We start from the raw sequence: 15534 nt of genomic DNA on the forward strand, positions 1-15534 counted from the left end.
CTTTTTTTTTATATATTTTTCTCAATTTTTTTTTTTTTTAAGAAAAATGCCCCAAATAGCCACTAATTGAGCTACACCAAATAATTTGCCGCCATCTGGTAAAAACTGGCGGGTGCTCAAATTTTCGTCAAATTTTCTGAGGAAATACCACACGTACATGATGATGAGCTGCAGCTAACATCAGGAATCCAGGATTCAGTACTCTCACTATCACTCTCACTCTCTCTCTCTCTCTCGATCGCTCTCTCTCACTCAATACTCCGGCGCAAGGTTCTCTCTCCAGCAGCTCTCTTTCTGGCGCACCTCTGTCTGCCAGCTCTCACTCCGGCGCACTTAACGCTCTCCTGTAGCTTTCTCTCCGGTATGAGTTTTTCCTAACCCTTGAAAACCTTAAATGAGTTTCTCCTCTCTTCTTCTCTTTCTATTTTGCATTTGCTGTTCATGGGTTGCAGTTTTGCATCTAAAATGGTTGATTTTTGTGGTTTCTATATTGTTTCCTGTGATTTTTAGTATTGGGATATTTTCAAACATAGTAGGAGGCTAATATTTGATCATTTCAAGCTTGTGTTGGGTGTAAATTTATTCAATTTTGCTCTTCATTTTGTTGTCAATACTGTCTCTTGAGAAAATCCAATTGATTTCTTGATGGCAAATTTACTAACATATAGAGTATAGCCCTTTATTGGTACAGAGTACAAATAAGAGTAAAAAGGCTAACTTAAAATGAGAGATACAGAAAAATAAAGAAAAAATTATTCATATCTATCAATAGTTTAGAGGAATAAGAATTAGCAAAAACTATCTCAAGCATGCATATACAGAACTCAAAAAAAATTGGAGAGTTTTTTTATTAATTTGTTTTTTTTTTTTCTTTTTCACAAACCATTCCATCAAAAGATAGAAACTACACATAACCAAAGCTGAAATGAGAATAAGGTACTAGGTGAAACACAGAACAATATGATTTTAAATTGTTTCTAAAAGTGCTAACCCCATGCCAAAACAACCCATCTAGTGCAACTTATATATCCCATCATTCTTTTCGGCATCAATTCTAATCTATCAAAGGGTCCAAACAGAATTTTTCCTTTTTAATCTCTCTAAAATGGCTACAAGTTCACATACCATCTATACAAGAGAGTTTTACATTTTGTGGTCAACCACATGAAAGTTACAATTGAAATGATTCATATATTGCCCAAAGGTAGTATAACATTCACCTATGTTTGAAATTCGAGAGTTCTAAGATAAATTATGTCTGGTATGATGCATGACAGAAATGCAGTAATCCTAAGCATACTTGTTCAAATTGAAACAAATCAGTTTAAAATCATGAATCAATGAACTTGCATCACAATTAAGTCACTATATTAAAGGACAAACAATGTGAACATGCAGTAAATTATGTGGCACCAACGTTTTTTTCTAGTGTAATGGTTGCTATTTATGTGTTGCAAATCAGTGATTTTTGTTCAAGGGATCACACATTAACTAATCTAAACAAGGTAGAGGAGAAACATAAGTATATTTAAGCATGTACTAGATGGAACTTACTCTAAACCAAAAGATAACAATTAAATAGAGGACCATTAATATAACTATGTATTTCATTGAACAAACAGATATACTACAAAACTTTTGTTTTTCTTTTCCTTCTTAGAGATTGTTAAACTTCAAACCCAAAACATTAACAATGTAGGAAGAGAAGAGAGAAATTGATCATTCTTGAACAAAGTGTGTAGTATGCAAGACAAGCAATAAGAAAAATACACATCTAAAACTTTGTTTATTATCCCCATTCATAAAGGTCATTCATTTATGACACGACCTGCAAACCCGACACAAACTCAACATGGATTTAGCGAGTTATAATTAAAAAGTCTGACTCGTTTAATTAAATGTGTAAAATTAGGGTTGATCCGTATAGTCTTATACGCATACCTTGACACAACCCGAACTCGAAACACAAGAAGTTGCCACTCCTAACTATTCATGGCCAGGGTAATTAATAGTACTACAAATTGGGGAGGATATATGAAAAATAAAATTTATGACATTACCTGTAAATTAACATTCTAGAGCCATGTTGTATTATTTGATTAGTTTAATGTAACAAATGGTTAATTAATTGGATGACATATTGACAGAGAGACATTTAAAAGTAGATAAAAAAATTAAAGATTTAATTGTCAAAATTGAAATCGTACGAAAACCCTAATAACTTAATTAGACAAACAAAAGGGGAAGCTAGTAAGATTTACTATAGTCATGTTGAGGCCTTAGTCTTTGTGGCTATGGTTTTATTTTCTAGCAAATCATCAGAACTGAAAAAGAGAATAAAAACAGGTTATTGGCTGGGATAGCTTTTAAGTTGTGGGGGCTCTTTGGAGTGGGAGTGTGGAAATATATAAGGAGGAGATGATATTTTTTTCTCTAGATTTGTTAGATTTGAGGTGGAAGATGGGTCCAAGGTGAGGTTTTGGCATGACTTCTAGTGTGGGGAGCAACCCTTGGAGATTTCCTATCCGGATTTGTTTAGTATTGCACATTGTAAGGATGCGTGGGTGGTGGATTATATACAATTCCGAAAAAGAAATGTACATTGGAACATATACTTTTCCATAACATATGGAACTCAAATACTCTTTCTTTGAGCTGGTGTATTCTAATAGAGTGAGCAAGGAGGAGAGGATGGAATTTGTTGGATCACCACCAAAAGGTGAAAGTTTGAACTGAAGTCATTCTATCATGTGTTATCCATTCTTGTAAGTTCTCATTTTCCTTGGAAGAGAATTTGAGTATGTTGAGGGTCCCTTAAAAGTGACATTCTTTGTGTGGAGAATGTCACTTCTTTTTAAATTTTTTTTAAAATTTTTTAATTTTTATACTTATCAAAAAAAAAGAAGTGACATTCTTTGTGTGGACGGCGGCATTTAGGGAAAATCTCGACTTTGGATAATTTGAGAAAGAGGAACACCATGGTGGTGGATTGGTGTTGTATGTGCAAGAAGAGTGAGGGATCTATTGATCATATTATTTCTCCATTTTTGAAATAGAAAGAGAAATATAGAGTTCGCTTTTCGTTTTGTTTGGCATTGTTTGGGTCTTGACTGAAAGCGTGAGAGAATTGTTGGTGAGTTGGAGGGGACAAATGGAAAGTCGTAATGTTTTGGAAGTTTGGAGGTTGGCTCATTTATGTTTAATGTTGTATTTGGAGAGAGCGGAATGTAAAGAGTTTTGAAGATCAAGATACTTAGGTATTAGAGCTGAAAAATACTATGTTTAAATCACTTTACACATGGATGGCGGCGTTAAATAGTCTGCCATTTTCTACTTATCTTGATTTTTTGGAGTTTTGTTCTTTTTTTTTTTACTATAGTAGGGGGTTTCTCTTGTATACTTTTTGTGTACTAGAATTGTAGCCTTTACGCTTTTAATAAGATTGAATTACGTATAAAAAAAGCAACTTGGTAGACCCAAAGTGCCACGTGGTACCAACATGACTGAAAAAATTAAGCAACAAAATTTGACAACTAAATTTAATTATTTAGTAACTAATGTGGTAGTCCATATAAGAGTGTCATGTGGACTACTACATCAGTTTGTGAGGAACTTGTAGTAAGAGCTATATTACCCTTTGCAGCACTTTTAGGGTAGAAAATATAGAGGGCCTTAATCTCAACAAGTGTTGGCTTCAGATTGTTGGATAGTGGTAGAAAGAAAAATGTACGTATAGAAGTAAATGTTTGATTAGTGGTTTTTACATGTTTTTATGTGTATGTTAATATATGCACGGGTACCCGGGTGCACACACGGTCATGTATAGCCATGTCATTAATTGTTTACCTGTATAAATGTGGGGTTTGTAGAGATATGTGTTGATTGGAGTAAAGAATAAACTAACTTGTTTATGGGATAGCTGATAGTGCGATCGATCGCACTCACTACAAGTAAAACCTTTCTGGTGGTGCGATCGATCGCACTACGTGCTGAAGCCCCTGATAGTGCGATCGATCGCACCACCTACAAGTAAAACCTCTCTGGTAGTGCGATTGATCGCACTACGTGCTGAAGCCCATAGTGCGATCGATCGCACCACCTACAAGTAAAACCTCTCTGGTGGTGCAATCGATCGCACACGTGATCGTCTGAAAACTTGTATTCCCACTGCATCTCTCCCTTCTTCTCTTGCTTCTTCTCTTATTATTACTTGTTTATTAGTATTAAGTCTTATTCTTATATTAGGATTATGTTATTAATTTTCTAGTTCACATCAACTTATGTTATCAAAGTTGGTATAGTACATGATTGTATTGTCTTTTCCATTTAAGTTCAATAAGAAAGCAGCACAGTAAACTTGAAGCAAGACAACATTCTATAATAAATATCAAAGCTAACGTCAATGGTAAAAAATGTAAAACTGTCATTGAGCTAAACAAGTAAATAAATTACAAATAGAAATTTGTTCTAAACTACTAACCCACTTCTAGAATATTTTGTTAGGTAACATGGCATTGAGTTAGCATCAATATTTGAGAACAGACCTCCCATTTAATTTTATTAATTCTTAAGAATCTAATCTTCTAATTCCCTTGTGTGCGTACATGTACGTAACGAATAATCTCTAATAGGGACATCAATATGGATAGGAGTTGGATGAGGGAAAGTACTCGATGTTCAGAGCGATTTCAAAAAGGTGTGGAAGAATTCATGGGAATGACAGTTAAATTAGTTGATTCACGTGATATGACAAAGTTTCCATGCCGTGATTGTGCAAATCGATATTATTCTCATATTAGCGAGGTGAAGGGTCACTTGTATATGAATGGATTTACTCCGGCATACACTCGATGAATATTTCACGGGGAAGAAGATCATTTTAGGGTAAGCACTTCTACAAACATGCACACACATACAACTGAAATGATGGAGGAGGTTGATGCAGTTGAAGAATTGTTAGACGATGTATGTATGGGGACATTTGTTGATGCTAACATCGGAGAGTCCTCTACTTCACAGGGCCCCACAACCGATGATCACGAACAAACAAGCTCCTTCAACCGATTTTGGGAAGATGGTTTATGAGAACTTTATCCAGGCTGCAAGAAATTTACACAAATTGCTTTTGTACTGAAGATGCTTCATATAAAGGTGTTCTGCAACATGAGTAACAAGGCGTTTGATATGATGATTGACTTAATAAAGATGGCCCTCCCAGATGGAGAGACATTGCCACGCTCGTATAGAGAAGCAATACAGTTTAGGCGACACGTGGAATTCGGTTACGATAAGATACATGCATGCAAGAATGGTTGTGTGCTTTTTTGGAAAGAACATGCAGACAAAGTGGTATGCCCAAAGTGCAACAATTCAAGATGGATTGATGGCAAAGGCAAAAAAAGTAATATTCTTCAAAAGGTCTTACGGTATTTCCCAATAAAATCAAGGTTACAACGGTTGTTTATGACAAAAGAAATGGCTAAGGAAATGCGGTGGCACAAAGAAGGTCGAGAAGATGATGGCAATACTCTCAGACACCCTGCCGATTCTATTGTATGGAAAGAGTTTGATAAAAGACATGAGTGATTTGCAAGTGATTCCCGCAATGTGCGGCTTGGTTTAGCAAGTGATGGTTTCAACCCATATGGTAATATGAGTACAACATATAGCATATGGGCAGTAATTCTAACGGTGCACAATCTCCCTCCGTGGATGTGTATGAAGAGTCCAAATTTGATGTTGTCCCTTATTATCCCTGGGCCTTCAGATCCCGGAAAGAATCTTGATGTATATTTGCGCCCATTGGTTGATGACTTGAAAGATTTATGGAATGAAGGCATACACGTGTACGATGCATCAAAGAAAGAGACATTTCAATTGCATGCGACATTACTATGGACTATAAATGATTTTCCCGCATATGGAAAATTATCTGGGTGGTCTACAAATGGAAATCTTGCATGTCTAGTATGTAATAAGGATACATCGTTCAGGTATTTGAAGTATGGGCATAAGGTGTGCTTCATGTGTCATCGTCGGTGGCTTCCTCAAGAGCATCCATGGCGCAAAAGAGGAGATTTGTTCGATGGTACAGAGGAGCATAGATTGGAACCTGAAGAATTGTCTGCAAGTCAATTGTTGAAACAGCTAAGGGATGCTGAGGGTTTACAATTTCGAAAAACAAGCGGGAGAAAGAGAAAGTACACAGATGTTGTGTTCAATTGGAAGAAGAGAAGTATTTTCTTTGAGTTGCCTTACTGGTCAAGTTTGAAAGTACGTCACAATTTAGATGTTATGCATATTGAGAAGAACATATGTGAAAGTATCTTAGGTACGTTGATGAATATTGATGGGAAGACCAAGGACACAGTCAAGGCACGAAGAGATTTACAGTTGATGGGTATACGTAAAGAATTGCATGTGCAGCCAAATGGTGAAACTTATAAGATGCCACTTGCGAAGTACACATTGACAAGAGATGAGAAGAAGAGTTTATGTGAGTGGTTGTCAGGTGTTAAATTTCCTGACGGGTATGCATCTAACATTGGTCGATGTGTGAACAAGCTTCCTGGTAAAATTTCGGGTATGAAAAGCCACGATTGTCATGTCTTCTTACAGCGCTTGCTTCCTGTTGTAATTTAAAATTTCTCCACGTCGAAAATACGAACAACATTGACCGAGTTGAGTACCTTTTTTACGCAGTTATGTGCACGGACGTTGAAAGTTGATATCCTGAAACAAATGAAAGTCGACATTGTAATAATTTTATGCAAAATGGAAAAGATATTTTCGCCAGCTTTTTTTGATGTTATGATCCATCTAGCACTTCATTTACCTCGGGAGGCCGAGCTTGCCGGTCCTGTACAAAACCGTTGGATGTATCCGTTCGAAAGAGAACTTGAAAGATATAAGAAGTGGATGTGTAACAAAGCGCGTCCAGAGGGGTCTATTGCCGAGTGTTACCTAGCTGAGGAGAGCTTGACCTTCTGTTCCAGGTATCTTCGGGAGATTGAGACAAGATAGAATCGTGAACGGAGAAATGATGACGTTGAGGAAGTAGAAATGAGCCAGTGCTTGGATGTGTTCTCCCAACGAGTTCGGCCGTTAGGAGCAGCTAAATTAGTAACACTGGATGCTAATGATTTTGGTAGGGCACGATGGTATGTGCTTACCAACTGTAACGAAACGGCCTCATATTTGGAGTAAGTTTAGTAATGGTCTTTGTGTTTTACCTGTTACGACATGTTATAATTTTAGCGTTGATGATCATTTACAAATACGTTTATTTTTCATGCAGTGAACATTATAATATGATCAAAAGAGAAGGCGGCCGTGACATTGATAAAAAGCATGAGGCTAACTTTGAACGTTGGTTCCATAAACGTTTATACAATAGTGGGTGTACTGCAGACAATGGCTCAAAACAATTATATGATCTTGCATGCGAGCCTGATCGTCATGTTAGATCGTATAGAGGTTGCATCGTGAATGGGGTTAGGTACCACACGAAAGAATGTGCAGAAACTCGTACTACCCAGTACAGTGGTGTTTCTGTTTCAGGTGAGGACGAAACCTCAATAACTGAGTATTATGGTGAGTTAAAAAATATTCTAGAGTTACATTACCCTGGCCAAAATCTCGTGTACTTGTTTGAGTGCGATTGGTGGGACACTAGGAGTGCAACATGAGTACAAATGGACCAAGGCTTCACGATTGTGAATACTTCTCGTACATGGTGTGAATTCGACCCGTTCATCTTAGCATGTCAAGCTTCGCAAGTGTTTTACTTGGATGATCCCAAATTGGGTGGTAATTGGAAAGTGGTGCAGAAGTGGATCAATAGAGACATCTATGATATTCCAACAGTACAAAAGGGAGATAATACAGAAGATGACGAAAGACTCAGTGATGACATATACCAGCAAGGTGAATGTGTTGGGGGTAATATGGTCTTTGTTGATGAAGCAAATGTTGAAGCCTCCACTCAATTACGTAGAGATGATGCGACAATAGCAATTGATGAATTATATATTCAACTTGATGCAAGCATATTTGCCAACGATAACTTGCCGAACGAGGACTATGATACAAACTTTGATGAGGAAGAGGAGTTATGTAGCGACAACGATATAGACTCTGAACACGAAGAGGACTCTGAACACGAACAATCATCTTCAAGTAACAGTGATACAGATTCTGAATATGAATCTGATGATGATATGTGTTGAACATAAGCTCACATTTGGTGTAAGTACAAAGTGTATTAGCATATTTAATGAAGTTGATGCTCTCTCTCTCTCTCTCTCTCTCTCTCTATATATATATATATATATACATGTATTGTGGTGTTTGTTTTTTTTTTTTTACTAGCATAATTATTGTATGTTTGTCAAAAATATTGAACATACTATATGGTTATAATTTGACTAATATAATTTTTTGGTTTTTGAGTTGTTTGCAGATTGATCATAACAATGACAACAACAGGACATAAATGTGTTCCAGCAACACGAGGCCGTGGCCAAGGTCAAGGTCGGGGCCTTATTGACGAGCATGAGAGTCCGACTCCCAATTCTGGGTTTGGTGATACATATATGCAAATGGCGCCCTCGCCCCCCCTCCTCCTCGAGTCAGTGGATAGGCATCCTTCGCACGAGTCTAATGATCCTATTCACTCAGTGGCAGGATTGGATTCACAGGGAGGCGCCCTTACTGCATCTTGTAAGTTTATGAATTATATGTTTATGAAATGTTATTTTTGTATTATTTTGGTTTGTTATAGACATTTGACAATATAACTTACTACGTTACCATGTTTTGCGTAACAGCTACCACGTCTGTCAGAAGTGTAAGGGGTAAGGCCAAGTGTAAGGGGTAAGGCCAAGTGTAAGAAGTTGAGTGAGCACGTACTTAAGAATGGTCCCTTAGTGCTAAACATCCCAAATAGACACCGGGCACCTGTAGGCGATAATGCATCATGGTTTGCAAGCAAGATTGGGGAGATTATTCGTAACATGTGCGAACTCCATCACGGTGAATGAAAAAAGGTCCAAGTTGAGGAAAAGAGCAAGTTATTATTTCATGTTCAGGTATGAATATCAATGTAATGTTTAAGAATATGTTTCGTATGAAAAAATAATGTGACACATTTTTTACCATTGTTTTCTTATCTATTCTGTATCAGTCAAATTTCGCACTGAATATGGGACGATACGAGCACGTCAAAGCTGTTGAAAATAAATTGGGTCGTGCATATGCTAGGATTCGTTCGAACTTGTATAGAGACCACTACAAAAAATATTTTAAAGGCATTGATAAAGACGATGATGAGGGGATTGCCAAGGCTAAGGCTATTGGGAGGGAAAACGTGCCAGCAGGATATGGTCCTGAACAGTTGAACCTAATATGCGACTCATTTGATGACGATAAATGGAAGGTAAATATATATTATTATACTGATTAGAAAATTCAGATTGATATAATTTGCATGCACTTGAGGACATTTTATGAATAATTGTGTTTTTTCTTTCTCCAAATTTTATAGAAAAAGTTTGCACGAAATATAAAAAACAGAAGCAAATTGGAAACAAATCACACAGCTGGCACTTGTTCATTTGTTAACGTCATTTACAAAAAAGTAAGTATCTCTTTTTTATAATTTAATTAAAGTAACATTATTTAGTGTAAACTTTGATTATATGTATTATGTGTAGGAACAAGAAACAAAAGTGAAGCCCAATCCTGTTGAACTATATAAGCCTACCCATACAAGAAAAAAGGATAAAGAGTTTGTGAACGACAAATGCAAAAGTCTATATGTAAGTAAATCTTTACGCTCCGATCATTAAGTTGATTAGTGAAGTACATGAATAGTAAACTTGCATGAAGTATATATTAAACTAAGGCCAACTATGACTTGTGCAGCTTCAGATGCAAGAATTAACAACCAGTGAGGCCTTAGAGGAAGGCAGTGTGGAGGGGACAAGTGTCGAGGACCGAATGCAAGAAATAGTCACACAAGTGCTAGGGGGCCGACGATCTGGTCACGTTAGAGGAATGGGATACGGTCTTATTCCCACCCCTTTAAGTACTTCATCTCAAGCGTTCATGCACTTCGACAACCATGACGAGTGTAGGAAAAGACAAGAAGATACTCAAAGCGAGCTTCAACAGACTAGAATCGAACTTCATCAGTATAGGGAGAATTTGCAAGCCAACATTGAGGAAACCAACAAATTGAAAGCCACTGTTGAGTTCTTAATGTCACGTATTGGAGGGTTAGTGAAACTATATCTATGCATTAATTTTACAAAAACACACATACTAAGTAATCGTTAAAAAGGTTATTGATCATTATATGAAATTCTATTTTTATTAGGTCTGGAGGGAGCTTGCTTGGAGGTGCATCAAGTGAAGCCAACAATTGAGGTAGCTTTGAAATAACCATTTATTTGGGATGTACTTTTTGATACCATCCATTTGAGATATATTTTTTTGATACTATGTATTTGGATAGTTGTTGGTACTTTCTATTTGCTATTGTGTATTTGAGTATTTGTTGATCGTGATCTGTTTGGTAATGTATATTTGTTGGTACTTTTTATTTGGTTTATATTATGTTAAGATATTCGCAAAATTGTTGGTTCAAGAACTTTTGAGTTAGTAAATCTCCCTTGACATGTTTATCAAGGTTAAAGAGCTTTGAGTAAACAATGCAAGGGAGTAATAATATCTTTCTAAATTTTATTTTTAAGTGTATGCAGGATGATAAGAGTACAAGAAAGTTAAACCACCCAAGCAGGTTCTTACTTTAATATGTTTCATGACCAAACACATTTTTAGTATTTCTTTCTCTATCATGTTGGGTTTCATTCTTATTGTCTTTGATATTATATATTGGTTCATTGTGGTAGATTACTCAAATTGCTTATAAGGATGAATTGGCAAGGAAGAGGATGCAGATAAGTATTTTATTTTGGGTTTTGGAATTTTCCTAGCCATAGATTGTAAAACATATATTTTATAGTTTTCTCCGTTGGCAGGTTTGGTTCATGGGGCAGTTCTCACATATTTTTGATGATTTTGATGAGGTTAGTCATTTTGAGTTACGTTGCTTGTGAGCATTTACATTAGTTTGAAGATTGTTGTCTGATGTGGTGAAGTAGTGTTAATGCATAGTAGTCTTCTCTAAAAGGTGTTAAACTTTTAAACTTTGCCAATATTTGTGGTTTTCGGCTTCTGTTTCCAATGATAGGTGTCGTTTTGTAGTTTTAAGCCATTATTCATGATATGTTTGCCCTTTATATTATATCATTTTCATAATTATAGGATAAAGAGGTATAAGATGTGTTAGTTGTGGTGAATGAATGGGAGAGAGTGGTTGATGGGTTTGTTTTGTTTTGGAGATTGATAGCGTCGAGAAGGAACGAAGCGGCGGGGTGGCTGAGGAAGATGGTGGGAGTAGTGGGGGCGAAGGATTTGCCGGCGGAGCCGTCGGAGCAGGAGTTCAGGCTGGGATTGAGAAGTGGGATCATTCTCTGCAATGTGCTCAACAAGGTTTACTCTGGAGCTGTGCCCAAGGTTAGCCTTTTCCTCATCCTTATCTTCATTTAAATTCTATGTCTTTTTTGTTTTTTCAATTTGGGATGTTTAAGCAGTAGTTTGATTTCTTTTTAGGTGGTGGAAAGTCCATGTGATTTTGCTCTGGTTCTTGATGGGGCCGCATTGTCCGCATTTCAGTACTTTGAGAATGTGAGGAATTTCCTGGTGGCTGTGCAGGAAATGGGAATTCCTACGTTTGAGGCGTCTGATCTGGAACAAGTATGTCAGGATTCTCAAAGAATTAGGGTCTTTAGTATCTCTGTTTTTCATTAAAATAGAAATTTCTGTTACTTTTAGCCCATTTTTCACATACATCAGATGTTGAGGATATAACATATATGGTTTACGGATAGAAATTTGTATAGTAATTCAAAATAAATTTGTTAAATTTCAGGGAGGGAAATCTGGTTGAATCTGTGCTAAGTAAGGTTGTGGAGGAGTTTGAGCATTGCATTTCAAGCCAATTTGAGCTGGTATGTTAGCTTTGGTTATCCAAAACAATCATTTTTCTTTCATTATTTTTCAGCAGAAGGAAACAATTTGGGCAGAGAGATCCTTTTTCAATATGGATTAGGTGATCAAATATGCTTTGACATTCAACTTAGGACTAGGAATTGATGCACATTCCAAATCAATAAACATGTTCTCTTGGATTCTAAACAAGTTTTTTTTTCCTCTACTTTTCCTATAATTTAATTAATACCTATCTGACTCGTTATTTGTTCATTTATTTGTAACCATTATTCTTCTTTGTTGTGCTTTGACTCTCTATGTCTTGGTTTGGTTACACTTGTTAACCAAGTTTAATAAACCTTTGTTGGTCAGTTTTTATGGAGGGTAGAATGTAGTGTGGGCCTTTTATGAAATTTTGAAGTATCTGATAGGATCTTCAAAATGATTGCCTCTAGCTTGTATTGGACACAGTCAATCTTTGTGGCAATAGAAAGGATAATTTCAGATAGGATAGAACAACAAAATATATAGGATCATCAATTGAGCCTCTTGTTTGCATGGGAATGTATTTATGTGGGCAAACATAATTTGTTATTGAGGTCCATAAACCAACCCAGTATACAGAGATTAAGGCTTAGTTGAGTTGACTTTAAAGCTTCAAAGTGTGGATATTTTTTTAAAAAAATATTTTGGCTGCTGTATTTTATGCACAGAAAAGGAAATATTCTGATAAGTTAGGACCTCAATGGAGCAAGGAGGAGCTTGAGCATTTTTATGAAGCCTATCGGAAATATGGAAAAGACTGGAAGAAGGTATACCTTTATTTGACGTTGTGTTTTATTTACTCTTTTGGGATTTACTTAATTAGCCATAATTGGTTGTCTTTCATTATATAAGCAGCTTCTAATTTTTGTGGTGTAACTTCATATCTAATTTGGTTATGCATACATATGCAAACATTTTTCATGCTTTCTCCCTGTAATACTGTTTACAATAAAATTTTCTATTCTAATGAGACAATTTATAATGTGCTCCAGTTTTGTTTTTGGTCTCTTTTCTATTATTGACTTCTGTGCATATCCAGGTGGCTACTATAGTACATAACGGATCAGTTGAGATGGTGGAGGCTCTCTACATTACAAACTGGGTTGGTAACGTTCATTACTGTTAGATTGATTTATAACTAGAATTCGTAAAAAACAAAGCTTTCTGTAATTTAGGAGTATTATGGCAATTATACCAATAGTTCTGTATGTGACTACCTTTTTCCTTTCCTTGCATAAGCAGTGAATATTCTTCTTTTCATGCAAGCTAATTTTTAAAATTAAGCACTATTTTCACCTTTCTTGTATAATCTATTGCGCTTTATTTTAATGTAATTGATTTGCATGAACTAATGATCAGGGTATGACCTGGTTTAATATTTCTTTTGTTTTTTTCTTAATACTTGTCACTGCTTTGTCTTGAATGCATTCTTATAGATTTGAATGAGGGCCATAGTGCTCATTTACTTCTATTAATTGCAAGTTGGAGGATTGAATCTACTAAACCTCTTGGCAGAAAATAGTTTCTTTTGCATCCCAGTTATTAGATAGTTTGGAGCGGGTTTGTCATTCAGTTAATAATTTCTTCTAGTTTCAATAGTTAGTTATGGTGAGATTTTTGATAACTAAAGTTAATAAATGTGTATGAAATTTGTTCTTAAATTCAGAAATGAAACTGGTTTACATATGTAAGTAATTTGGTTCCCTGGGTCTGGGTCTGCGATCGATCGCACACGATTGTGCGATCGATCGCAACATCTCAAACACCTTCTGGTACTGCGATCGATCGCACACAATTGTGCGATCGATCGCAAAATCTCGAACACCTTCTGGTACTGCGATCGATTGCACACGATTGTGCGATCGATCGCAAAATCTCGAACACCTTCTGGTACTGCGATCGATCGCACAATCGTGTGCGACCGATCGCATATTATTTTTTAAAAAAAATATTTTAGGACCATTAGCGTCCACAAAGTGGACCCTAATGGTTAACTATTAGTGTCCACTTTAAGTCGACGCTAATGGTTAACCATTAGCATCGACTATGCCTTCCTTTTACATCACCTCTAGGGTCAAAAAATTGTGACTTTTAGGGTCCATAAAGTGGACGCTAAAAGTTATCATTAGGGGTCCGACCCTAAGTGGACGCTGATAGATAATTTTTTATTTTTATTTTTTAGGACCATTAGGGTCCACTTTATGGACTCTAATGGTTAGCTATCAGCGTCGACTTTGATTTGGACGCTGATAGTTTTTTTTTTTTTTTTTTTTAATTTTTTTAGGACCATTAGGGTCCACTTTGTGGACGCTAATAGTTAACTATTAGCGTCCACTTTAAGTCGACGCTAATGGTTAACCATTAGCGTCGACTATGACTTTCTTTTACATCACTTTTAGGGTCAAAAAATGTGACTTTTAGGGTCGATAAAGTGGACGCTAAAAGTTATCATTAGGGTCGACTTGAAGTGGACGCTGATGATCACACGTATGAGCATTAGGGTCGGACTATTAGCGTCGACACCTTTAGGGTCCAAAAGTCGACGCTGTTGGCAACAGCGTCCACTTTAGGACTTTTAGGGTCGACTTAGAGTCGCCCCTAAAGAGCTAAATTCTTGTAGTGAGGTTTAGATATTAAAAACATGGACACGTGTCGCAATTCTAAGCACTCTCAGATATTAAAAAACATAGACATGTGTCACAATTCTAAGCACTCTCTGTGTCAAAACTTGGCTTTTATATATATATATATATATATATATATGATCATAGAGACAACATATGACTTTATGCACTGCAATTTTCATCCTAGAAACCCAGTGCCTCGTTTCTTTACTCCATCTATCAACATGAATTTGGCTCTACACATAATTCTAGTATCTATAATTTCATTGATTCAGTTGCCCAGCATCACTATATCCATTGAGGTTCAGCAGTACCATCCAGATGAAAGAGATGATTTGCTGCAGCTGAGGGATTCTGTCACTTCCAAATACTTAGAGGTGTAAACGAGCTAATATAACTCGACAGCTCACTCGATACCCGCTCAGTTAAGCTTGACCCGAACTCAAGCTCGACACTGTATAAGCTAGCTCGTTATTGTTGTAACCCGCTCGATTAGTTAGTGATACTTACCCGGCTCGCTCGATCAAACTCGACGGGAACTCGTGAGGTCAACTCGTTTAAGACTCGAACCGGCTCGTTAGCATGACTCGTTAGTTCAATCATATATCTTGTATATATATATATATATACAAAATATATTACAAAAAAATAGTTATACATATATATTTAAATATGTATATTAGTAATTAAATAATATATGTTATATGAATTATTTAATATTCATGTGTACGTATTAGTTGACATACTAACTAGTTAGTTCATAAACTAACATATTCTCTAGTTAATTAATATATATATATATAATTAAGTA

General features: G+C 36.2%; 1 protein-coding gene and 1 pseudogene across 1 annotated transcript; both read left to right on the forward strand.

Annotated features, from left to right (window-relative positions):
• The first annotated feature begins 5094 nt into the window (after window positions 1-5094).
• Window positions 5095-7206, forward strand: LOC148584594 (uncharacterized; annotated as a pseudogene).
• A 4245-nt stretch (window positions 7207-11451) lies between these two features.
• Window positions 11452-15106, forward strand: LOC148584595 (kinesin-like protein KIN-14I). Its single transcript, XM_088518526.1, has 5 exons — window positions 11452-11580; window positions 11677-11820; window positions 12768-12866; window positions 13139-13201; window positions 14999-15106. The coding sequence occupies exons 1-5, from the start codon at window positions 11452-11454 to the stop codon at window positions 15104-15106; spliced, it is 543 nt and encodes a 180-aa protein (XP_088374652.1).
• The last annotated feature ends 428 nt before the right edge of the window (window positions 15107-15534 follow it).

This window comes from Corylus avellana, chromosome 7, assembly GCF_965113065.1.
Source record: "Corylus avellana chromosome 7, dhCorAvel1.hap1.2, whole genome shotgun sequence".
In the NCBI taxonomy this organism is placed as follows: Eukaryota; Viridiplantae; Streptophyta; class Magnoliopsida; order Fagales; family Betulaceae; genus Corylus; species Corylus avellana.